General features: G+C 33.4%; 1 protein-coding gene across 1 annotated transcript in view; it reads left to right on the top strand.

The window, feature by feature from the left end:
* Positions 1-26,997, top strand: part of MSH4 (mutS homolog 4) — a 65,235-nt gene that overhangs the window by 35,919 nt on the left and 2,319 nt on the right. Inside the window, exons 7-19 of the mRNA XM_088154129.1 lie at positions 3,177-3,349; positions 8,086-8,153; positions 9,935-10,009; positions 12,137-12,201; positions 12,605-12,774; positions 14,540-14,676; positions 17,280-17,383; positions 20,067-20,191; positions 20,531-20,731; positions 20,927-21,045; positions 23,194-23,322; positions 23,420-23,594; positions 24,705-24,793. Of these exons, the coding sequence (XP_088010255.1) occupies positions 3,177-3,349; positions 8,086-8,153; positions 9,935-10,009; positions 12,137-12,201; positions 12,605-12,774; positions 14,540-14,676; positions 17,280-17,383; positions 20,067-20,191; positions 20,531-20,731; positions 20,927-21,045; positions 23,194-23,322; positions 23,420-23,594; positions 24,705-24,793 (1,630 nt within the window). The remainder of the gene's footprint in view (positions 1-3,176; positions 3,350-8,085; positions 8,154-9,934; positions 10,010-12,136; positions 12,202-12,604; positions 12,775-14,539; positions 14,677-17,279; positions 17,384-20,066; positions 20,192-20,530; positions 20,732-20,926; positions 21,046-23,193; positions 23,323-23,419; positions 23,595-24,704; positions 24,794-26,997) is intronic.

Genomic DNA, 26,997 nt, shown 5'->3' with positions numbered 1-26,997 from the left:
CCTTCTCTCTAATTTTGATATTACTTCAAACTTTGGCAAAAACTGAATTTCACCCCTTCCCACATTAAGCAATAAATTTGGTTCCACTGCAGCAATCCTTTTCCTAACATGAGTAGGCTTGAGACAGAGCTTCCATGTTCTTGCCCATTACTCCAATGAAAAGCAGCTGGTCATCAGTTATAACAAAACTAAAGTAGTTACCTTTTCCAAAAGACACTCTGGTCACTGGTACTCTTGGAAAACGAACAGTTTCCACATTGATCAAATCAAGGTATTAAAATATTTGGGTGTATCCTTTCAAACCTTGGCAATGTGGAATCAACAGCAAGGAAATGTCACCACCAAGGCTCGTAATGTTTCAGATGCAATTCTATGCTTTGCCAACTGTAATGGTGATAACCATGTTCTTGATGCAACAAACATTTTCACAGCAAAGGTCATTAGCCATCTGCTAAATGGTGGACAGATTTGTTACTACTACATCTTAAGCTCTGTGGAGGCTGCCCAATCTAAATATTTTACACCTCTGCTGCTAATTCCTCATTGTGCATTAAATTCCCTCCTGAGATTGGAAACTGGCCTAATTTCTACAGAGACTCATATGTGCCTTTGCCACTTGAAAAGTACTGAATTAAATGGCTTTTGGGGGCGGGGGCTGCATTCTGGTTCTTTGATTGTGCAGGACAATTTATGACATCATAGGCTGGCATTATTATAAACTTAAAACATGGACTATTATTCCAGTCCTTGATAGCACTCTGTCCTCTTCAGCTTGGTCCAAACTGAAACAAATATCTCTCAGCAGTAATATTCAGCATTACCTAAACAAAATCTAAAATTAGGCCTGTTGGGTAACTGTTCTCACATGCCAAGTAATTAGCAAACATCTCTTGCCCATCCAGTAGAAAAGCTTTTATCCTCATTTGTTATAATGTTTTGCATGATCATTGTTAGAAATAAGATTCAGTAACACCCATGCACAAAAGAGACTTTACTCTGACCAAGAGCAAAAATGGAAATAATCTCCCATATGCTTCTTTGGTGTCCTTTATATATTAGGTGGCAGACTGATACAATAACACCTGCTAAAAGGAAAATATTCTTCTATTCTTTGCTGACAGGTCATCAGATATCTCTAGAAGGGTCACTAAGTCTATCCAGTTCTTATTGCTGTCAGATGCCTGTTTTAATCTTGGAAATGTTGGAACTTTCTATGTATGTTTCTTCTATACCTTTTGGCTATCTACAATGGTGGTGGTGGGTGGCTGTTCAATATGTTTTGGTCTTTCAGTATAAAATTAAATAAATAAAAGGCTATTACTACTCCTGGATTTCCATCCTCTACATGCAGTTTGTACTGAAGTGTTTATCTTGTTTTCACTATAGGCACAAATTTTAAATATTGTATTAACGTCAATATATTGCTGACAAATTCTCATAAAGATAGTCCTTATTTTGTTTGACAGAGCATACATGTTTTGTTCAGTTTTAGTTCTTGATAAGATCTGTATGAATAAATATTTAACAGTTTGTCTTATTTGTTCTAATCACAGCATTAATTTCACAGATTGAGTAAATTATTTCCCTTACACTAAGAAACAACATTTTTTTCTAAAGAAACTTTTTGATCTATTTAGCCAGACGTTAATAGAAAAAAACGTATGCTTGGATCTTTTATGCATCTGTTTTTATTCATTAATTCATTAATTCATTCAATCTGGAAGCCACCGGACTCAAACTTGCTTTAATGTATTGCACAATTATTTTCTGAAGTTTCTATTGCACGATATTCTCCTGTATGAGAAGAATGTTTTGGAGCAGCTCCCTATAAGCCACTTTCATAAGCTTCTCCTACCCCATAAATTGATTGCTATTGTACTAGATGTCTTGGGATGTAAAAGGTAATTTGCTGCAGGCTCAATACGTTATTTCTTTATAGCACAAATTACTTTCCCTCCTAAAAGAAACCTGCATATCTGGGGACTAGAAAGGAAGAGGTTGGTAGATATTTCAACATTAATTAGCACTGCTTTTCTGACATTAGCTTGAAGTGAAATAAAAAGGCAAGATACATATTTTTCCATTCTAAATGCACCTCCTAGGAAATAAACATTTAACATAATGAGATCTACTTTAGAATAAACATGTAGAATTTTACTATTTATATGTTTCAGCAATACAATCCTTCTGTTTTACTCATCATTAAGTCCCATCCATTAATGCTTTCCCATGTGATTAAAAAAATTCTATTTCTAGAACTTTTCTAAACTGTTTTATGTTGAGTAATATTTATCTATGAGAGATTGATAGAACATTTTTGCCCTAGTACTAATGTCCTGCCTTTTCTGGCTGCAGTAGGCTAGGGGTAAAATGCAGTCTAGATTAAAAAGGAGTACTTAGCATAGGCAAGAAACAAGTGGACAGCATTGTCAGATGCTAGTTCAACATTGTACTAGTTCAACAAGTACAAATATTAGCCTGTAGCAGAGTGTGGCTCCAGTGTTGTCTGCAACAGTGTTACTCTGGGCTGGTTGGAAGTCTCAATCAAGTGAGTACAGTACGATCAAAGGCAGTGAGGCCTGATACTGCCTTTCTGCCATTGCTCATGTCTCAGTTTTTTGTATCTAGATACTTGAGTGCCATAGCATAGTCTTCTTCATCTAAGGAGGAATTCTTAGCCAGAGTTAGAACAACAGATCTGAAAACGAAGAGATGCTAATAAATGTAAACTAACCATTAATTCTATCTGTAGTCAACAGGAAACAATAACAAACAGTATTAAACTGTACATGATGGATAAGCTGTTTAAGTCAGGAGTTAGGAGAAAATATTTTAAAAAATAATTGAAATGGTTGGACAATTGATAATATTATCCAAATTCACCATAACTAGTGAGTGAATGATGGATGGGCATTCTAGAGAAAAATCTAGTGTTAAAGCAATGTAGGTGATATGATTTTTTTTTAGAACCAATAAAACAGAACATAGCTTTAAGTTTACACAGCCTTGGTAGGGGTTGTTCCTCATTCTGTTCTCTACAGCTGGAAGGGCTTTGTGATTTGTGCATATACAGTATTGCCAATTTTGAAAGCAGATTGCTATAATAATATGTACGCTTACATTTGTGTTAACTTTATTTTGTGAGATCATTTTTCAAATTTGTATTGTTTTCAAAGGAAGGGTCATACTCTTTTTGGCATTCTAAATTATACTAAGACACCAGGGGGAAGTCGAAGACTTAGGTCTAATATTCTAGAACCCCTGATTGATGCTGATAGTATCAACACAAGATTGGATTCTGTTCAAGAGCTTCTTCAGGATGAGGAATGCTTTTTTGGTCTTCAGTCAGGTAAACAAATTCTGCTTCGTAAAAGGAATAAAATATTTTGCAGTTAGGTTGATGTAGTATATCTTATTTTATTCTTCAAATCTTCTGACTGATGTATTAGTTCATATCATTAATAAGTTACTATTGTAAATAAGTTACACAAATGAAATAAGTTAGTAAGTTAAATATAAGAGAAGCTTTTTATAATTATTTTATCTTTATTTAATTATAGTCCAAGAACAATCATAAAAAGAAATACAAGAGGTTCAGTAACTAAAAGAATGAAATTATGAGAAAATCCTGAAACAATAATGAAAAGCAGATATCGGGGAATTTCAGAAAGGATTTTGCAACCTTCTTCAACAATTGATTACATACATTACATAAAAGAAAAACAGTTACTGCATAATCACAGGAGAATGAAAATTACTGGCCAGTTTCAATTGCCATTGGGTATATTACGAACATTTTAATAGCACATGTGATACACATTCAACTTCTGTATCTGAGCACAGGCAAGTGCAGGAGTTTAATGTATCTTACTAATTGTCATCCTAATTGGTACCACCTCAGTTCGTGTCAGGGTAAAATGTCTCCTATGGGAAATGTGAAATATATTTTTAAAAAATCTAGTCCAAGGAACAAGGGAGAAATTACACTGTAGAGAAGATGGAAAATACTAGGTCTGTCAGTTTGAATATCTAAATCCCAAATCCTCTGTTCAGCCAGAGTTTAATCAAGGCTGAGAGCAGAGAGTGCTGACAAGGAAAGGCTGCAATATACCAAATCATTGTTAATTTGTCTACTTAGGGTAGATCTAAACCTGTCTGGTGACATGAGATGAACCAAGGGATTCGCCCAAAGACTTGCATTAGCCAGAATTTAAGTCAGCCAAATTGAGCCATAATGTGCATGATCAAAAGGAATTATTTATAGCTATAAAAAAGGGGGCTAGAACAGTAGCCCACATACAGAATTTAATTTTAAACATTTTGGTAAAATTAACTGTTTACCAAGATTTTTGCTGTTTGTCAATTAAGAAATTAATTTTGGAACCTCAGAAGGTGAAACTGGAGGTCATTCGGGGAGAGATTCATCAAGAAGCTGGACATGGGCTTTGCTGCCTTGGGATACAGTAAATAACCATGAAAGTAGAAAGTAATCTCTAGAGAGATTAGGTTGCTATTATTTTCAGAGTTAATTCTGGCTGGAAGTTGAGAAATAAGATTCCAAAACAGACAATAATTTTTATTGATCACAGCCTGCTGGATCCTATTCGAGTTCTTTAGAACTTTTTTTTCCCTTTAAAAGCTTCTTGTAGCCCTTTTTAAAGGAGTAAAAGATTTCATGTTAGGGATAATTGTTATATATACAGGCATTTTTATAGGCTAGAATTACCTGTTGAACCAAGGTTTGGAACAATTGTTAAACTGATATGAAGAAGGGAGCTGGGCAGGCAGAGTATACTTTTGGACAAGGGTGATGATTCTTTGATAAATAGAGATTATTTCATAGGGGTCACTGAATGCACATATGGATTGTTTCAGAAGAGTAGCTAATGGGATAGCAAAAAATGGAAGTAGTGCCATGGAAAGCTTACTAGTCCAAACTGATCTGAGATTCCTGTCAGAGGGGATGAATCACTGAATTGTAATGGGCAACTAGGTTCAATTAAATCAAAGCCAAAGAGACCCATTATTGGTATGTGATTACTCTCTGGGGAAAGAGAGTGTAAAATACTGTAAAATGTTTACAGTAAAGGGCAAAAATGCTTGCAATTACCATATAATCTAGAGAAGATGCTTTTCTGGCACCGCAAAAAGTAAGTTCACCCTCAGAGTCCCCTGATGTTGATCCACTGAGTATCATCAAATCAGATTTCATTCCCAATAAAAACAATCTCCAGCTCCCTTTATTAATACAAGGGACCTTTGATTTCTGAGAAGTTTCCAAAATTGTAGAAAAGCACGAAACAGTGTAATGCCGTAAAACAGCCTTGTCATTGCTTCCCAACCCGGCATTAAAATCACTGGCTATTACAGCTATTGAGTTTGGAATTGGGAGGTTAGAAATAAAAGCCAGGATTGAAAGCAGTTCCATACACTATTAATTTGGGAAATATGGGTTTAAGATGGAAAAGAGACATTTATCAGGAGTAAATTAGTTTGATCAACTTCAAAGGATTAGCTATAGTAACAGTCCCAATACAGAGGGAGGGCTCCCTAAATTTAATTGGACAAGTAGTGCTGGAGAAAAATGTGTTTAACATTTTCTCCCTGTTCAATACAGCTGGCAGATTGCCTGTTTCTGGTGCTGGAGGAAAGGCAATGTTGCCATTCTGATCAAATTTCAGAGTTTATTAAAATAAAAAGACATCCAATAATAAAGAATCTCCTATACTGAGTCTTGTCTCTTACAGATTGTTTATACTCTTAAAAATCTCTCTTTTTTTTGGCTCTTGGAGTCTTTATAAGGACTAAAATGTGACATGTAAAAATTTCTAAAAATAAATCATGCACACATATAAATGATGTAAACTCTCTTCTATTAAATGCTATAAAGGTAAGAAATATTAGAAATATATGAGAACTCATAAAATTGATGCTGAACAATTGATCAACTGTATTATGTATCTAAAAAAACTGTCTTGTTGAACATTTGAGTACAATAATACTAATATAAGCATTTTACTTAATATAGACAAATCTATATAATGTGTTTAATATAATATTTATACTATACCATGTTATATTATATTATATTAGTATTGTGTTATTCTGATATATGCTGTAACTGCTTTATATCATCTTAATGTTTAGATTTAAAATTTTGTCCTGTAGGCATCCATGAATTAAATAGTGTTATGCCAAACGTTTCTAATTTGAAATGTTTCAAATTATTGCACTTGTTTCAAGTTCATATGCTCTGTTATGAGTTGAAAGCAGAAATTCTGACAATTCAGGAGGTGTTCAGATTTTGAAACAGGACAAGTTATTAGGACCTGAGATGTTTCTCTTCATTATTAATTCATTCACACATTTCACTCACTGAGGACTCCTTATGTTGGAGGCTTGCCTTAAGAGTTCCCTTACAGATGTTTTCTCAAAATATAATTTGTCACCTGGAAGGCTAAACTATGAGTGGCTCTCTCTTCTGAACTGGTGGAAACCCTACAGAAGAATGGCAGTACAATCTGTCCCCATTGCCCAATTAGGACATTATTAGAGCATGAAGCATAGTTATTGGCCTTCTGTAATCTATTTTATTATGCCCAACTTCTTCACTCCCGTAACACTATATTTTTCATCTGGATTCCTGCAATAATTCCTATCTACAAGCTTGTGTTTTCATAAACAATGAAAAGAATGACAAGTCTTGTCTATGAAAATTGTAAGAAGGAAGGAAAATGCAATACATGAATGGGATAGTAGGAAATAATAACAATAAAAATCCCTAGCAAAAATAATTACAACAAGGAAAATGGGGAAAATGGGAGGAGTGGGGAAATAAAAGAGTGAACACCCAGAATGCTCATTGTTAGAACACCAAAATTATTACCAGTTGCAGGTCACAGTTCTAGATGACCAATCTAGTATGTATGTCAGTCTTTATTTAACAATATTTATTGGTTGGGGAACATACAGTACTGTATATTGAAACTTAAGATGGAAGAATTCTCTCTGTCTCACAATCTAGTCTATGGATCTACTGAATACCCAGGCTATTGTTGAAACCTCTTCTAGTTCCTAACCCCAAATTCTTCATACTTTGTTGTCTTTTGTGTATTCCTTCGCTCCAGATTGGACTTTCTCCAACTGCTTATGTAGGAATTGGTTTCAACAACTGAGGTACAGGTCATATATTCTGACATCATGTTATATGGATCTTAATCTCAGTTTATCACTTGTTAGTATTAAACTCTTATTGTTCAAGTGTTTTCTTAGTTCAGAATAACTGTATTGTTTCGTAGCAAGTACAAGTTGTAGGGGTTGATTCACAGTACAGAAGGAATTTAAATTAAGATCCTGGCAATTTGAAGTAGAATGATAGCTGCAGAGAAATGATGGTGAAATGATGAGTACATTGTAAGAAATGTAAAGAATGGAATGGTAAAAGAAATTGTAGTATAGCTGCTATTGATTCATGGCAATAATTTCTTAATAATGTAGGATCCCAAGATGGTTGGTGCAAGCATAGCACCCAGAGATTTCCTAGGAATCAGGCAGCTTGAAAGCTTGGCTAATCACCATAGGATTTTAGGATTTTAGTGGCTGTGAAATGAGTGATGACAACCATTAATGTGTATAAGGCAATCCATGCTGAGCAGGATGGATTAGAGGTTTTGAAATAACATGCATAACATAGTAAGAGTTCCAATACAATCACCTCCCAATAGTATCTGTGTCCATTATCTTGCTTGCTATAATTTCCTAACCCCACATCATGTTTATCACATATAGTTATTTCATGATATAACAGGAGAAAGGGAAAAGGGAATGGAGGCAGATAATTTTGCATTTTAGCAAATATAGCATAATTTCACACAGATACAGGCTCCCATCTCAACATTCATTATGATATCACAAATCTAATTTCTATCCTTAAGAAGAAAACCTGAAACTTGAAATACAGGTATCTTGAGCTTAGAACATTTTCAATTTGAATAATTTTGTACATGCCTAGAATTAAACCCTAGAATTTAACTTTAATTGGTTTGTGGATCAAACTAAATGTTCTGCTTGATTTTTATTTTTCAGTTATAGCAAGATTTTTGGACACTGAACAATTACTTTCAATTCTAGTACAAATTCCAAAGCAGGATACGGTATGTTTATAAATATTTTAATGGAATACATTATAAATATCTATCTTTCTCTTTCTCTTTTTATTGCTTTTCTGTATTAGAGAATTCTGTTCATGAATATGAATAAAACTCACTTTTTAAAAAGATTTTCAGATATGAATACACACAGACACAGACATATGTAGAGATGGTATTTTTATCCTTTGTGTTGTCTTAGAAATGTTCGACTTTCTATTTTTTAATGTATTTAGAAAAGATTTTAGCTTGCCAGAACTGGTTATGATATTGTTATCTTCTAATAATGCACATGATGAAATTTATTTATAGTTAGTTATTTAATTTTCACTACATTAAATATATAATTTAATTTTAATTATATAAAATTAAACTATTTTTAAGATTTTTTGTTTGTTTTTACCAGTAATCAAATGGTTAAAGAGAGTTACAAATTGTATTGCAAAAACAATATTTTCCAGAGCTCAGGCTTTTAGTATTTTTAGCTCTAGAGATAAATCACTAAAAAAATTCTGTATAAAGCCAGATGAAAATACAGATGAAGGCTTAAGAGGCTGATTGAATAAAATAATGAAAAATAACATGAAAAATGCAATAGTTCTAAAAAAATAAGATACAAACAACAGTGTCACATAAGATAAGGGAACCTTCACAAAACATATAGTAGCTACCCAACCTCTGAAATAGGATTTCCTGTTCAGGTCCTTGTATCACTGTGGAATAGGAGCCTTGTTACAATCTCAGAAGAAGGGAATTTTCACAGTACAGGGTCAGGGAGTAAGACAGGAAAAGGACATCTCTTTTCTTTCTTATCATTCTAAAACTGTGGTAATTTGTCATACTAAATAACTCAGATATGTGGATGGAGAATGGGAAATCAAACTTTTCCTTTTTTTCCCCTTTACCTTCTATTTAGTCTTCCTATAATGTTGTGGGGGGGGGCAGAGGGTTTTTTAAAAATCTGCTGGAATACCTGCACCATGTTCCTACTTTTTCCTTCAGAAAAGGAGATAGAATGGCCCAGTTCTGTCTCTTACCCACTCCCATTTGTTTTACTTGTTTTATCTTCTGTTTTTTTTTTCAATTAGCAAATACACAGGGCCATATCAAGTGATTCTTTTAAAAAAAAATCCAAATGAAGATTTTCACAAGTAAGCAAAAACCATTACCTAATTTTTTTGAATGTTTGCTTCAAGGGAAAGAGTCTCAGTAGTGAAAAGCAGTAACATTGTAATGGTATAATAATCACTGACAGTATATAATGAACCCAATAATCACTAATAGCATCTAATAGCATCCTACAACCATCATGAAACAATATAAAGCCTTTCCCCATTATTATTATTCTGGTACAATGATGGTTGGATGACTGTAAAACACTTTGAAAATAACTAGTAGGAAATGACCAATATTGGTATAGAACATGGAAGTATTTATTTAAATGAACCAGAAGAAATAGTTGTTGTGCAACTTTGAAACCACATCTCTCTTTTTTTTTCCACTTTTTTTTCTTCCCATTTTTCTTCAAATCTTGAAAAGTATGACATAAAGAATGTCAATACTAGAGGGATGTACTATGATATAACACTGTAAACTAAAGGCTATAAGAATGAACAATTTATTGGGCAAAGGAGATGTCATTTAACATTTCTAACATACCATCTCTGGTTATTGTGCTTACAAAGAAAATAGTAATGACAGTTAAGCCACGAGTAATTATAAAAATAATAACAGTATCTAAGTTATTTTCTACTGTATCAACAATAACATGATGTTCTTTAAAATAGGTTAATGCATCTGAATCAAAGATAACCAATTTAATTTATCTGAAGCATACCTTGGAACTTGTGGAGCCTTTGAAGGTATCGTATCCTAAAATGTTATGTAAATGACAATTATGGTTATCATTAGGCCATTGGGGTCTCAAATCAAGGTGTTTACCCTCTATCAAATCAGGGCTTTACAGTCTATCATATCATGTTAATTTAACAGTGAGAGGAACTGCTTGCCTCCTATTTAAAGTATTATTATCACATTAGCCAGAATGTGGTACAGTTAAGCTATACAGCAGGTAATGGAGACACTAGGATATCACCTGATCCTTAAAGTTGATGAATGTCTGTATTCCTAAATATAACACATAGTCACACACTGAACTCTCAGACTGTCCAATCCCTGTATATTTACCTGCTGGACTCTCTACTCACTTCCTACAGCTATTTCTGATAACTCTAAGTACATGTGTTCATGTATGTGTGTGCAAGAAGACACATAAAGATAGGTAGAGGAAATTTAGAGTAAGCACGCTTAATCCCTGCCTAGAATTTACCAAGGAACCTACTCTCTTGTAGTGAAAATGATAAATCATAACTGCTTCTCCACTACCAATGTATTTTTCCAAGCTGTCAGACTGAACTCTTTTAGATGGCAAGAAGGCTAACTCTTTTGCACAAAATGATCTTATAGAGATCTAATTTGATGTGCTACAAAGGCATTTTACAGATAAAATTGTTCATATATTTTCCTTAGAAGCCGGGAGAAAGTGGCCTGAGGTTAGGGATTAGAGAATCTCTGACTGAAGCAATCCGTTCTATAACCTTTATGCTTGATTCTTGTCATTCATGGCTACTTAAAACTTCATAGGAGGGAAAAAATAGTCCCTTTACAACTGATGTAGTCCTGATCACTCTTGTAGAGTATCTTTGTCAGAAGAACATCAGATGGTGGGGTCTTTTGATTATATTTTTAGCTGCTCATGCAAAGCCCAATTAGCTGAGCCCAATTAGCTATGTCCTAATAACATAGATAGAGCTACTGCAACCTTCTAATGGTTTGCTCCTGATGGAAATTCATAGGACTGATTTTAACCTTTAAAACTCTAAGTAAGTTTGGTTCCACTATCATTGTGTGCATATACCTGTCAGGCAATTAGTAGATCTATTAAGATATGATATATATCAAAACTGTCTTTTAGAGTCCCTGCTTGGAGGGCCTCCATGTCCTGAAATAAACTGGATAGCAACTAATATCAAGATTTATGAGTCAGGATGCCTTACCCTAGCATTCTCTTCATTTGCATGTTCACTAGGAATCTGTTATTTTACTCAGTTTAACATATGAAAGCTTTTAAATGTAACTTCATTAAGGTAAATTAACAAAATGAATACACACAACAGTATTAATGGAATAATCTAATTTTATATCTAATAATAATGTCATAATTTACAAAGAAAAAAAGGAGGGGTGGAAGGCCTGGAAAATTCTAAAAACATTGACCATATTGTTCAGAAATCTTCTTCCTTGATCCTTTATCAACCCCCCCCCCCACATATCAATATTGACAGACAGTGAATATCAATTCTTTGCTGTAAATCAGGTACAGATGTATGAAGACTCTTTTTGTCATCTCCTGTGTCTTGATATATTCCAAGTACTAATATAGCCAGTGATATATTCTATGACATAGCTAAGAACATATGCATCTTTAATATGATCCAGAGTCATATTAACAATTCAGTTGATATCTACCTCATATATAACAATAATAGGACAAATTCAGATCATATGAGTTAATGTTCCAACTCTTGAGTTGCATCTCCAACAGCAAGGTGATTTTAATCAATTAAATACTGTTCAATATATTATTAATTTACAAATATATTTTCTTCAATATATATTTTATTATATTGATACAGATAATATTTTTAGCAATATTTTGGTTTTGGTTATCTTTTTATGGTTAAATGGGCATGAATCAGTTTTAAAAAGTGATCACTTTTTAAAGTACTTGAACTGATACTATTTGAAGCTAATTAAATTCTTTTGTGCACACATTTATTATAATTTTTGACATATTCTTACACTTAAATAATTTTAAAAATGAAGTGATGTCATACTTCTTTCCATTCAAACCTTAGTGAAGTAAGATAGCTGTACTCATTAACATTCCTCTACTGTTGACTATATAGATTTTCATTTTATTTAAACAGGAAGCCTTAAAAAGCTATAAGACTCCATTGTTAAAAGCTTATTATAGCTCTTTGGAAGATAGCAGGTACTGTATTATAAATACAATTTCATATCTAACATTTTAAATTAGACAATAAAAGTTAAAAGTTAGTAATAATTGTAATCCTTGGTATTATTTTATGTCAACAAAGGGAGTAGTATTTTGATTTAAGTAAGTCATTATTAAATTGTTTTAAACATATCTATCACAATGAAAATGTAACTAATTCAAGAATCCTGACAGAAATAGTATTGTTTGAATATAAATAGCTTTTCAGATAATGAAAAATAAATATTGCATTAGGCAATTCAACTTAGATATGAACATTAGTGGGATTTTAAAAATATATTATGAATACTGACTATGAGTTGGGATAAAAATCTTTTTAGGCAGTTATACATTTGTAAAATATAACAGTCATTTTCACAATTATGTATAATTTCTCTAGGTTTGAGATCATTCTTGAAAAGATTAAAACTGTTATTAATGATGATACAAGATACACAAAAGGATGTTTGAATATGAGAACTCAGAAGTGCTATGCAGTGAAGCCTAATGTTAATGAATTTCTTGATATAGCACGAAGAACCTATACTGAAATTGTGGATGATATAGCTGGTATGGGAAGATAATATAGAATAATAATTTACTAGAATATATACTCTTTAATAACATTTATAGTGCAGTGTGTTAGCGTATTCAGAACTATGTCCCATAGAGTTCAGTAAGATTTACACACAAATATATGAGTGTATATTTAAGGAATGCAGTCTTAAATTTTAAGTGTTCGTATAAAATAAAAAAATTACTTAAAGATTCTGAAATGCTATTCACATTGGGCAAAATCTCCTAGAATATTCTTCTTCCATGACTATTTTGAAATAAATGGGAGTTGTGTCAGACGTCCTGTGCAACCAAAGGTTTGATAATATTTCTTTATACCTGTTAACCAGTTGAGAGAATGAAGAGACTGGCAACAGAAAGAAGTAAGCGTAGGTGACAACATAGGCATAGATTAGAAGAGAATATCAAGGACTTATGTGTGAGATAAATTTGGTTTCTATGGATCATGACACAGCTATTGTATGGAGCAAGGGTCTCAAACTTGTGGCCCTCCAGGTCATATAGTGTGATCCACACCTCACTCTCATACAGCAAAATAGCAGTGGTCAGTTGTAAGATAGCAACTTGCCAGTCTTCTCCTAGGATGACAAGAAAGCTTGCTGAACAGGGGTCTCAAACTAGTGACTCCTGGCAGAGGAGGAGGCAAAGAAAAAGCTACTCCTTTCCCCACTGTTGCCAGAGTTCCCTACTGCTATATCTTTTGAATAAGAACCACGGCTCTGTACCTGGATGGGCCATGCTAAGGGTGGCTGCAGTCCTCATGAAGATGCCATCTCAGACAATACTGAGACCTGTCAGTTTGCTGCCTGGGTTTAGAGCCACATTTTTCATCTGAAAGCCATAGAGAGGAGTGCAGTAGTGGTGGGTAGAGAAGGTCCCAGCCCTGGATGTGAAAGTGCTTTGATGCAGAGCTAGGCGTGCAGCTATCACTTGACCAGATCCACCTGCACTGCCTATCCTAAAGCCATGGTGAGGAATGTGTAGTAGTTGGAGCATGCCTTGGCCCTGGTTGTGGTGATGCCTCAGTGCAGGGCTAGGAATCTCCTCTGCCTTCATGTCAGGGTGCAAAGCTATGCTTCTCACTCTAAAACCAGAGCAATGAGCTATAGTGGTACCAGGGAAGCAGACTCTGGGTCTGGCTCTGGCCATGTCCTGAGCTGTGATGGCTTTGAGCTTTCATGCTCTGCTCCACAGTGACACCTGGTAGGATGCTGGTAGCCGTAGGATCTACCCTTCCCAGTCCACACTGCACTTCCTGCCTAAATGACAGGGCGATCCTTCCTTCCTTCCTTCCTTCCCTCCCTCCCTCCCTCCCTCCTGAACTATTTTGAATTTTTTGGTAGGAAGGGTTGTTATATGACTTTTGTCTTATGTGGACAACAAAGTACAAAACACTATTTAGGCTTTTCAGGATTTAACACTTTTAAGAAATAGGCTGTTTACAGGCTGTGGAATTAAAAAGAGGAATAACTTATGAATTTCTTCTTGAATCACATTTATTAATTGTCCCAGGGAAAGTTCTGGAATTGCAGGGGAAAGAAGCTATGCCCTTAATTACTGATTTTTAAAATTATTTTCCACTCATTTTTATAGTAACACAACACTATTTGGCTGGATTTTTTTTTAAGATTAAAATGTTTTCTGTCTTCTTGTTGATTTATAAAAATGTCAAGATTTTCACCATACTGATTAATTTTATTGCCCATACAATGTGATTGCCTGTCATAATCAAAATATTTATTTATATCTTGCTATGAAGGAATGATAACACAGCTTGCAGAAAAGTATAACCTTCCTTTGAAAACAAGCTTTAGTTCAGCTCGAGGATTTTTTATTCAGATGAACGCTGATTGTACAGCAATACACAATGGTCAACTTCCTTCAGAATTTACCAAGGTAAACATTTTGAAAATGTTGGCTCTCAAATCTATTATAATTAACTAATGTACTTGGAAATTTGATGAATTACAGATTTTCCAACTCAATGCTTAGTAGACTTTGACTATATAAATTGATATTTCTAAGAGAATCAGCTAGCCAAATCAAATTCAGAAAATAACCTGGCTCCATTTTATGTTTTTTTCTTCCTTTTTTTTTTTTTTTTTTTTACCTTTAAACAAATATTACTCTAGGAGAGTTATAAACTGCAGTTATAAACATTTCCTTGGACTGGAAATGTTCCTGGGAAACATGTTGCTTTTCCTAGGGGCCTTTGCAGCTGAAACAACTCTTCTCTACATGTTATTTGATACATTATATCTACCAGTTTGTGAGTAGATATTATTCTTATTATTTGGACTTATATGGCCACCAGATCCGAAAAACTGATATTTCAGTTATATATTTTCCAGTGCAATGCAATGTCACTTAAAAGAAGGGCTGTGTTAAAAGCCTGAGGAGTTTTATTTTATGGCAGTCTCTTCTTTTTCCAAATTGGCTACCTACATATTTTGTGTCAGTCACTACATCATCTTTTCTTCTAGAAAATCTTCACCTCTTCTTTGGCCATTACTCCAAGATGAGCATCATCTGTTCTAGAATTGTGATTTTCAGCCTCACAAAAAAACTGATTCACACACACACACACATTTATATATTACTGTATGCACACACACATATATACAAATACACATATATAGACTAACTGGATGCCAGTATTCTGATATATACATGTACATATATGCTTAACCCTGATAGATATACATACTTATTTACATATGTATATGTATACATACATGTGCTGCAGTAGCTTCTGGATACAGTTTAAATGCAATATTGATTTATAAGCCCTGTATGGCTTGGGGCCAAGATACTTAAAGGACTGAGTTCTCTAACCATGAGAGATCCATCCACTCTAAGCATCCCATGAGAAACTATTAGCAATTCCCCATTTCTGCAAAATAAGGGAAGTGAAAACAGGAGTTGTGTTTTTATGTGATGTTGTAGAACATGGTTATCTTAAAAATCAGGCTTTCCCCTACATTAATGGTCTCAGGTGGTCCTAATAAGTTCCAGTGTAACTGTAATAGTATGTGGGAATGACCTTGGGAGACATGGCAAAAAGATGCAGCCAAGGGAACAGTCAGATAAAAGGCAGCTGAGCCTGCGGCAGAAATGTGGGCAGAGCAAGAGACTCAGAAGAGACCCTCCCTAGTTCCTCGGGCTGTAAAGGAGACAGAGGGAGAGATGTACTTTCAGACTTGCAAGATTCTGTTAATGTAATTTTACAATAAAGTAGAATTAGCTCATCTGGTCGTGTTTCCTGTCTGGTCTATCTCATAAGGCTGAAAGTGACAAAGATCTTCTCTGACTTCCTCATATCTTCATACACCTCTAAGGGGACTTTCTCAACTTCATTTCTCTAAGTAACAGTACATCTCTGTTATCTCCCCCTGTTTCTTTCTTCAAAGCTAGAAAGCCACACAATTGTTACTTCTACTTTACAAGCTTTTGAAGAGCCCTTAGTATAAACTAAAACTATCTTTATACCTGGTAAGACCCAATGTGCATACCTGGGGAATTTTTTAACACATATAAGACTATTACATGGTACACAGATAGCTTAAACATCAGTCTCATTTTTCATTCCCCTTTAACTTTTTTTTTATTTCTCTAAATCTTTTGCCTGAATGGGCATTATTGGAAATTCAAAACTTGTATTTCATAGATCTTCAGTATGTCTAATAAAGATGTTCATGCAGAGGAGTTTGGGATTTTTTTTCCATGTAGCCAAAGTGATTGTTGTCAGTATTTAAATGGGAAATGACTTGCAGCATATTTGATCTAACCCATTATAAATAATACTATATATATTATTTGTGAAACTGAGCTCTAATTTTAACTACCAAATTAAGATATTACTGTATTAATTTTAATAAAGTCCATACTTGCTATGCTCCCATTGGAACAACAGCCCAGGTAGAAATAACCACATGCAAGGAGCAGCTATGATGTCTAATTGACAGAATTGTTGAATAAATATTCTGATGTTGTCAAAAGGGACAGTAATTATATAAGTTGATACTAATTAAAGAATCTCTATAAGAAAATGACAATATTTCTTTGTTTTTTCCAATATTTCCAGTAAAGAATACTGTTGATTTTAACAAAAATAACATCTGTAGTGTAATGCAATATATTTTTATTTTATTATTGTCTTAACCAGAGCAATTTGTATAGACTGAACTTCCTTTGTAGTCTGTTTTATTTCATTATTTGTGTAATGTTGTAGCACAACTTAATAGAGGATACTAACTGGATGTTGCTGCCTTTGTATATGAGTACTGGGCTAAAAAATCTTTTATCACTTCCACTTTTTATCTTTTGATAATGTACAGTGTTACCATCATAACTTACTAATGTTTTAAGTTTGTGTCCTAAGTTTTAAAAGTAATCAAGACAGTTTTAGCTCACACTTTACAGGTAATTTTTTATTAATTTTCTGGAAATAGTATGATTATTTAGTATATTTTAATGTTCAGTTTGAAAATTTCCCACAGATTACTAAAATGAAAAATGTATATAGTTTTACTTCACCCGATTTAATGAAAATGAATGAAAGATGCCAGGAATCCTTGAGAGAAATCTATCACATGACTTACTTGTAAGTAACATTTATATTGATTATTCTAAGTCGAATTATAGTGCTAAATAAGCATTTAATAATGGGGCTTTTAAAACTTATCATGAATAACTGTAGACTTTTAAGCACAGACTGGGACTGTGCTTCAGTTCTGGAACCCAAACTTCTGACTTTTTTAAAGTTTTAGGATCCCTTCCTGCCTCAGTTTCTACTTCAGCCTTCCCATATATATACATAATTTATATGCCTGCCAATAATCAGACATCAACATTACTGTTGCACATAAACAAACACTGCAGTGTCTTGGGTGTGTTTAATCTGGCCTTACCAGGAAAAAAAATAATGATGTTTTACCAGCAGCCTCTGCCAAAGACATCAGATATCACTGAAAGCTCAGAATTTCTGAGCAAGGCAAGAAGTCTCTTAGAGTCACCTTGTGTCATCTGTACAAATTGCCTCTGCTTTTGTGGCAAGCTGTAGTATAACAGATACACAATGATTTATATTTTATATACCTTTTATTGTGTGTGTGTGTGTATACATACACATATGTACATATATATATACACACACAAACACTCCAAAAGTAATTTAGCCCAATATAGTTGAATCCAGAAGTGGTAAAAATAGAGGTTTTGTAAGTTTAATTTTCCCTTTTTGAATGAAATGTTTTCTTTGATAATTAGAGCAACCCTTACTGTATTAAATTAACAGTGCAGGTGCAAGTGAACTTCTCACTCACCATGCACTTTTCAGCTCACCTCTGGCATCAGCCAAAAGCAGCTGGAGTAGTTTTGATCCAGTTCCAAAGAATGTGTATGTGTAACTAGGTAAACTTGCATGTTTGGTGACATGACTAGACTAGTGAGCGTACCTAATGAGGTAGTTAGAGGATGGATAGCATACTTAGTGACATAGTTAAGGGGCAGGACAGCAAATAGCATAAAAGATAAGCTCTTTGTCTTTCAATCCAATATTTTGTAAGAGAGAGATTTGACCTTGATCAAGTAAATCAATCTGCAGACTAATTGTCCTGGGTTGTGTTCTGTTCAGGAAAGAAAATTTCCCCAACACTGAAATCAGTATTTTCACCATGGAGCCAGAAAAGGAGCACCTCAGTTCTAGTCACAAACCTGACTCACCAAAGATATTGAGCAAAATATCTCAGAAAGGAGGCTATGTCTAGGTTTGTTGTCTTGATGCCTCCAGAGAGCCCACAAGCAAAGTTTAAAGACAGTAGCCCCAATGTTAGTCCTTGAGCAATTGATATTCTGTGGCATATTATCATGCCTAATAGTTATTAATATGCCATTTGTCTTTGAATTTATCTGATCTGTCTATTAAAGCCATTGAAATTATTGGTTATCAATACATTTTGCAGCAATTGATTTTCATAAATTAATTATGCATTATATGAAGAAACTTAGAAATATTATTTCTTAAGTTCTAAATCTACTACTACTAATTCATTTTATAAGGTGACTGTATGAGTTAGTGTTTCAGAAGAATAAAAAGTTTGCTGTCTTTAATACTCTTCATAATTGTATGCACACTACAGGTATTTTCTCTATTTTAAAAAAAATGACCACTTAGGCCTTTCCTCATAAGAAAGCTTTTTTAACTTTTTAAACTGCTGTATCTTTTCAATGGGTGAATTTTGCTTAAAATCTATCCAACTAAACTAAACTAAACTAAACTAAACTAAACTAAACTAAACTCTGTACTAATTTATATGAAGTTAAACTGTAGTAGCAATTTTATTTTAGCTCATTTATTATTAGCCCCACCAAAACAATTCTTTTCTTTCAACACTGATGCATACTAAATTGTTGGTTTCATTGAACTAACTAGCTTAATTTCAAGATCCCAGTTACTCAAAGGTCTTCTAGAATCCTAGGGTTTTAAAATGGATTTTGGCAAAGAACAACAGGAACCACTTGAGAGACATACTGAGCGTGTTAGCCATTAAATGTATCATCTGGTATTACAGAATTCACTTCAGTCATTTCATTAAACCAGGGCAATCGGTAGATGAATATGTTTCTCTTAAATTAGAAATATACAGAAATAAACATATCTGGCCAAAGCAAAGCATTGTTCAGAGCATTGCAACCTCAAATATTCAAAAATCCTGCTGGTGACAGGTGCCAAGACAGGATTCATTTTTTGCCTCTCAGAGTGGGGATAGGTGAATTCAGAGATTTGAATCCTACAGATCCAAAACCTGTCTTGATCAGCCTATGTCACATTTCTAATCTTTCCTCTTTTTCTCCTTCAGAAAGAGAGAAAGACTAATAAGGTTAGAGCCCTCTTTATGGTCTCAGGATATATTCCTTGGCACATTACCTCATGGACCTTAAAATTGCATTTTGAAAAATCATATTTTTATTTCTGAAAATCTGCATTCATGAACCTGAAAATCTCAATCTGATAATAAAGTTTATTTTCATAAGATAACAGAACCCCTTTTATTCTAGTTTATTTCTAATATTTGCAAAATGATTTCAGCCATAATTGTTATTCAGTTCTGATAATGTACTCATTTTGTGCCCACATTAAACAAAAATCTATGAACTTTCCTTAAATGTGTAATTTTTCAGTTATGTATTTAAAGAAAACATTGTTAGAATATAATGATACTTTTACTAATAAATAGTAAATTACTTTGAAGAGTAAAATAAACTGTACTTGTCTATGTTTACAGGATAGTGTGCAAACTATTGAGTGAAATCTATGAATATATCCATTGCTTGTACAAACTCTCAGACACTGTCTCTATGCTAGATATGCTGCAGTCATTTGCCCATGCTTGCACACTTTCTGATTATGGTAAGTAGTTCTGTTGTTTAAAACAATTCCCAGTGAAACTTATACCACTTATTTTTTCCTTACCATAACTGCAAAGTAACTACAGGTAGTCCTCATTTAGTGACTACCTTATTGGACTTATTCCTGTGTAGACATATGTAGGATTGCATTATTCCTAAAATTTTACATTATGCAAATACCATAAAAATTAGGAATAATGCAGTCCTACATAATGTGTACATGTATGTAACATAGACATTTCTGTATGGTTCATAAACTGAAGTATAAGCAATTGTGTTACAATATACTTGTCAATATCAAATGAATGTTAAAATATTCTATTATCTTTCTTCATTTTAGTACGTCCTGAGTTTACAGATACATTAGCAATAAAGCAAGGATGGCATCCTGTTCTTGAAAAAATACATTTTGAGAAACCTGTTGCCAATGATACTTATATCACAGAAGGAAGTAATTTTATAATAATTACAGGACCAAATATGAGTGGAAAATCAACCTACCTAAAACAGATAGCCCTTTCTCAGATTATGGCACAAATGGGTAAACAATAACTTCTCTGAATCTCTAATATTTTTTCTAGTGAACCAATTATTATTTAGGAGTAAAGAATGTATAAGTGTATTAAAATGATGTAATTTTTTCTTACTATTTCACAAATTTGACAAAGCTAAAGTTAGTTCCACTGCAGTATAACTGAACATCTTACTTTGTTTTGTTTCTCTCTTTAATTTGCAGGTTCTTTTGTCCCAGCAGAATATTCTTCTTTCAGGATTGCTGAACAAATATTTACTAGAATAGGTATGGATGATGATATAGAAACAAATTCATCAACATTCATGAAAGAAATGAAAGAGGTATTCATTCAGTTGAGTTAGAGATGTTTATTTAATAAGTGGCCTTGATTAATATTTACTTGATTCATAGGTTATATTTATAGACAGAAGTTAGAAGCAGTTATTACATCAAAATAATGCCATGTGTGTCATGATGTCACCATATAAATAATGCAAATTTCATGTCTGTGTCTCTTTGCTTCATATGATGCAAAACAATGCAAATCTGTAATTCATATCATTTGTGTAGTGACATCATGACATAAACAACAGTATTGGCCCACCACCCATGTTTGCACCTTTAGTTCACTTGTAAATGTTCTTTTTCAGTTAATTATACATATTTAATTATTTGTATTTTTTTTAACAGACACAAATAGAAAACAGAAAACAGATAACAAAAATAAAATAATAAAGCACAAATGAGTAAACAAGGTATATAAAAATATTAAGGTTACAGATTTTCAGTATATCATTAGTAAATTATGAATTATTGAATATATCACTTTAAATGACTAAAAATCACTGTCAAGCTGAATGCAAGGATAAATATCAATAACCATGGTCAATACGTGTCATGATGTAACTTTAGAGAGAGAGGTTAAAATATAATTTTACTTATAACTACTGTGAAGAATTTTGGAAGCCACTTCTTTATGTCTTTATATTTTTCTTTATAACTTGCTCTTTTTTTCTATTTTCTTTTTCTCTTGCACTTTTAGCAGTTTCTGTTATTTCTTTCTCTTTTTCTCAATTTTTCTGTTCTAATTTAGTTTGTTGTAATTTTTATTCTTTTTAAACACATATACACACACGTATATGTGTGTGTGTGTGTGTGTGTGTGTGTGTGTGTGTATATATATATATGAACAAACCATGGTCGACATGTTATAAATCACATAAGCTACAATTGATTGGGTAAAATCTGTTGTAAAAACTGAGAATCTGTTCTGCTTGAAATGTCCCCTGAGATTGAAGTATAAGCTTTATATATAAAAAAACCCAAATTTTGGATGGGGTATATATCCATGCATTAAGTTATAATCCAGGAATGGTTTCTACTTCAAATTCTATGGCAGATCAGTTGTCTTACAGAAAAGATACAGTAATGAGAGAAATAGCAAGCAAAAAGCAGCAAGCAAAATAGCAAGCAAAATGGGGCATTCTTACACAGTACACACAGACATGTTACACTTCTCTCAGCATTCCTCTTTGCCTCCTGTTTAATAACCTAAACATATTGGATTCTGACAAGCTGGTTTTCATCAATCTTGTCACAGAATATTGTTACAATTTAGAAAACAGTTTGTGAAGGAGTCTAGGTGGGCAGTTTTTGATCATGGAAGTTCATGCCTTGACTCTTGGTACTTTTATCCATCAGTCATATTTTGATCTTCTCCTGGTCTTTGACACATCATTGTTCTAGTCCACTCAAGCATGCAGGGTCCCTTTTAATCCATGCACTTACGTGTTTGGATTGATTATATGTTCCTCATTAGACCGAATATTTTATCATATTATTCATTAAGCTCATTATCCATCATAATCACTAGAAGAGGTCATTTCTTGGGCAAAGTAGTTACTTTTGGTTCAAATGCGGATTCTCTCTGGTTCAGCTAACCCTTATTTGCATCCAAACTACCCTTTCAACCGGTTTAATATCTACAGGATTGAAACCTAAATTATCACTTCAGGGTTACTACTTGAACTGTGATCTTACAGGAAGTTGCTACTTGTGTAAATGTGAGTGGAATATGTGATTATCATGATTTCTACATTGATAATGTCTGCATTTTGAAGAGCCATGAATTTACAAATTTAGACCAAGCAGAGCCCCGCTGAACCCACACTACATGCATAGAATTAATCAGAGATGATTGCTGTAGAAGCATTTCTTTTCAATTACTCAAGCATCGTGAAAGATCTGCTTACAACATAAAAGTTGTGCATGCATTTGCTTTTGTGAAAATTGAAACTATTGTGCATGCAGAGAACTTCTGAATTGGGCTGTTTGTGCTGATTAATGATTTGTTTTTACGTGACAGCTGGTTGACTGTTACTAAACTAAATTTCCTGTGTAGAGTTTTGAGCAGGAAATGAAAATATCTATTAACAGGATTTATCCACACATGGAATGTTAGTAATGAAATCTGATGTCTCTTTCATTAGGTAACATATATCATACAAAATGCTAATGACAGATCACTTATCATAATTGATGAGCTTGGCAGAGGTACCAGTCCTGAAGAAGGCATCGGCGTATGTTATGCAGTCTGTGAATATCTTCTAAATTTGAAAGTAATATTAATTTTTAAATCATTTTTCTTGCCTTCTGCTTTTTTTTTTTTCATTTCAATAATTTATAGTTCAATTCAATTGTGGTTTCATTTTGCAGGCATTTACACTCTTTGCTACTCATTTCTTGGAATTATGTCAGATTGATACCTTATATCCCAATGTGGAAAACAATTACTTTGAAGTGCAGCATGTAAGAAGCAGTTATGAAATTATGGAGAAAATTGCTTATACTTACATTCTTTCTAAAGGACACACAGAGGAAAAAAACTATGGTAATAGTTCTGATTCATTAAGGCTTATGACAGCACACAGAAGTATGTTTCTGTATATGATTTGCATCTGCAGAGGGTACCATCTAGCAGAGTTCTGCAGATGCAATTTTTGTCATTTGGAACTGTATGCTTTTATTTTTTTTAAAAAAAAGACTTAATATTTTATGGTGTGTTCATTATTGAGTGTATCTGCTTTCATTAGCCTCTCCATTTTGCAAGGTGTTTTATTTCTTGTCACTAACGAACATTTTTCTCATTGTGGCATTTGAAATCCCAATAGGAATAGATGAATTTATATTAGGATTCCATAAGTTTTCATGGGCCAGGATCTAGTTCCATCATTCTGTTTTGAGTTGACAGGTATATACAGAAGAATCAAAAGCATTGAGATTAGGAAAGAAATGAAATGCATGAAATACAGGCTGTAATAATTATGTTGTGTCTGCAGTATTCATTTTCTTGTCTCTTGGTCTTGGTAAAGAAGGTATTTCTCAAATCCACAACAGAGTCTATGGTTTAAATTGTGAAAAGGCTGCTGAACTGGAAATTGCTGTAATATTTGATACATTTGAGTCTGGGTAGTTACTCTGGTAAGATTCAGAATATAATATCATGATTGTGAGATGGGCAGCTATATAAATTTGATAAATAAATAAATAAAAATGCTTCTTGGCGGATTACAATATTTAGAATGGAGAATGGGGGAAAAGAATGCTGTGTAGATATTTTTATTAAAATATATGCAAGTCTGGTGTCAACTTAATGCTTTTTATTTCTTAAATATGATTAAGAAATAGGGCCATAAAAAAGTATGTTACATTGTTCAGCCTTTTTGCCTTCCCGATTTAGCATCACGTCTACTTGAATGCTCGCTTTAGTTAAAATAACAAATCAGTATTCTCCTTAATTCTGATGTGTAAGCCTGTTTTAAATCCTGTTTTAAAAGGAAACATTCATGCCAATGTAATACTAGTTCGTGGTTAAGATTAATAGTAGGAAGGAAAGAAGTTTGAACTGCTTCTGATCTGGCATCTGGCAAGTCAGACATTTTTATTAAATATAACCTTATCTTTCACAGTAAAAAATGGCTTCATTTTTTTTTACATTTAGGCTTGAAAGCTGCAGAAGTTTCCTCTCTTCCATTATCAATAATATTGGATGCCAAGAAGCTAATAACTCTTATTGATAGACAAATATTGGTATGTTTTATTAGCACATAACTCCAGGACATATAATACAGCTTTTCATTTTATATGCTGGTTATTAACATGCTTACTTTTTTGTTGAATTTTGCTGAAAAATATTTTGAAATGTGTATGCTATATTTTTTGTAAAAAAAAAAAATAGTGGCTTGTGAAGCAATTATCAGTATGAATAAAACAATGTAAAACAAAAAAACAAGTTAAACAGTTAAACGCAAACCAAATGATGCATATGAAAACTCAGCCACAGAAATATCAGTAAATCTGGCAATAAAAGAAAAATGACTTCATATACATTAGCCACAAAGCATTAAAGTCATAGATTTAAACAAACCCACACTTTGGTTTGTTTAATCATGTTTTCCCCAATGCACTAAGCATAATACAGTTTACAGATCAAAGGCTGGATTCACACAGTATGCTAACATAAAACTAAACAAATCGTATTATGTTTCAGTACAATTGTAAACCAGAGAGTTGGAAGAATACTTGGTCGTCATCCAATCCAATTCAGTGTTACACTGGTATTTTCGGATGGCATGACAGCATCTCTGACAGATGGCTCTGCAGAGCCCAACACCTCTCAGGCAATGCTTTTCAAAGCTTAAGATTCCTATTATTAGAAAGCTTTTTCTAATGTTTAACTGAAATCTGCTTTCTTGTAACTTCAGCCCTATAGTTTTAGTCATACCCTCCGGATCAACAGGAGAACACTTATGCTTCATCTTTTGCATTTTAACCTTTCAGATTTTTGAAGACTGCTATCATGTTTTCCTTAATTATTTATTCAAGCTAAACATACCCAGCTCTTTCAGTCATTTCTCTTAGGGCTTGTTTCCAACCTCCTTTACATTCTGTCTGTTCTTCAGATGTTTTGCAGGTTGTCAATGTCTGTCTTGTAATAGAGTACATCAAAGCAGCTGATTAATGGAAAATAGATCAGAGATATTATTTTCTATGATCTAAATATTACGTATTTTGCTTTTGCGTTAACATTTTTAGCAGCTGCTGCTTTTTCTCATATACTGTTTCCAGTTCAGCAGAACTCTCACATTTTGATTTTTCATATCTAAATTCAATATCTTATATTCATGTGCTGAATTTTATTTTGTTGGTTTTAAATCAATGTTCCAGGATCCTAAGATCATTTTGAATACTATTACTTCCTAGCTTTATTTTAACTGAAGTTTTGACAAACAACCCCTCTTTCAGATCATTTATAAAAATCTTGACAAGTATAGGATTGAGGACAGAATCTTACAATTTTCCATTTAGATATCTGTCCAGGTTGGCAACATCCATTAACAAGCAGATAAATCTAAATATTCTCTAACCATAGACTAGTCCTTCATCATTACCTTGTCTTGTCTGGATTAAAGTTCAAATTGTTGGCCTACAATCAGTACTGTCGTTTATGCAGGATCAAATACTGCTCCTACATCTCATGAAAATGACATAAATCTGTATCATAAATATGATAGCATACAACTTCAAAACCACATTTATCTGTTCACTCAGGAAGTTGCCAGGCAGAAGAATACATTGCATAACGTCAAAATCTTGCAGCAGAATCTTCTAGCAGAAAAGTTATTCTGATTGTTTATTGATAACATACTAAGTTTTTCTTTTTGTTTACAAACTGTCTGTATCAGGCAGGAGAGTCCAATATTTCAAGCTTTTTTATTACCTCTCACCCACAAACCATGTAATGCATTCATAATAGCTTTAAAGAAACAAATTAACTTTTCCAAGGGCATCTTACTGTTGGCAGTGCACATTTTTGGTAGATATATCAAGTAATAACCCTTTGTTATTTTGACAGAATGTGCTTGTGTTTCAGTAAAAACAGCCCTAGCATAAAAAAGGTTGACATCATGACATACTTCCAGACCAAAATATATAACAAAAAATGTAGGATTCCCAATTCATTATTTCCAGCACTATTGCAGTTTCTGGAGTATTTGCAGGCAGAAAGCGAGCTAGTTATTGTTTGTAAATTCTTCTCCCAGGAAGGATTCCCAAAGTAGTGCAGAAGCTGGAGATACTTGTACGGAAAAACAGAAAATGAACGCCTAAGTCTGCCAACCTTCCAGTTATCCCTTACCATCCCTGGTGGTGATTCTACTCAGCAACTGGAGTTCTTAAGATAATGCCAGGAGATTTTGGCTTCTTTTTCCTATATAGACCATACAGGTCACATT

This window comes from Python bivittatus, unplaced genomic scaffold (assembly GCF_059951505.1).
Source record: "Python bivittatus isolate LINGU-HERP-01145 unplaced genomic scaffold, Pbiv_v1 ctg000700_np1212, whole genome shotgun sequence".
NCBI classification, from domain to species: Eukaryota; Metazoa; Chordata; class Lepidosauria; order Squamata; family Pythonidae; genus Python; species Python bivittatus.
The sequence above is the reverse complement of the archived record's forward strand: the minus strand, read 5'-3'. Positions and strand labels throughout refer to the sequence as shown.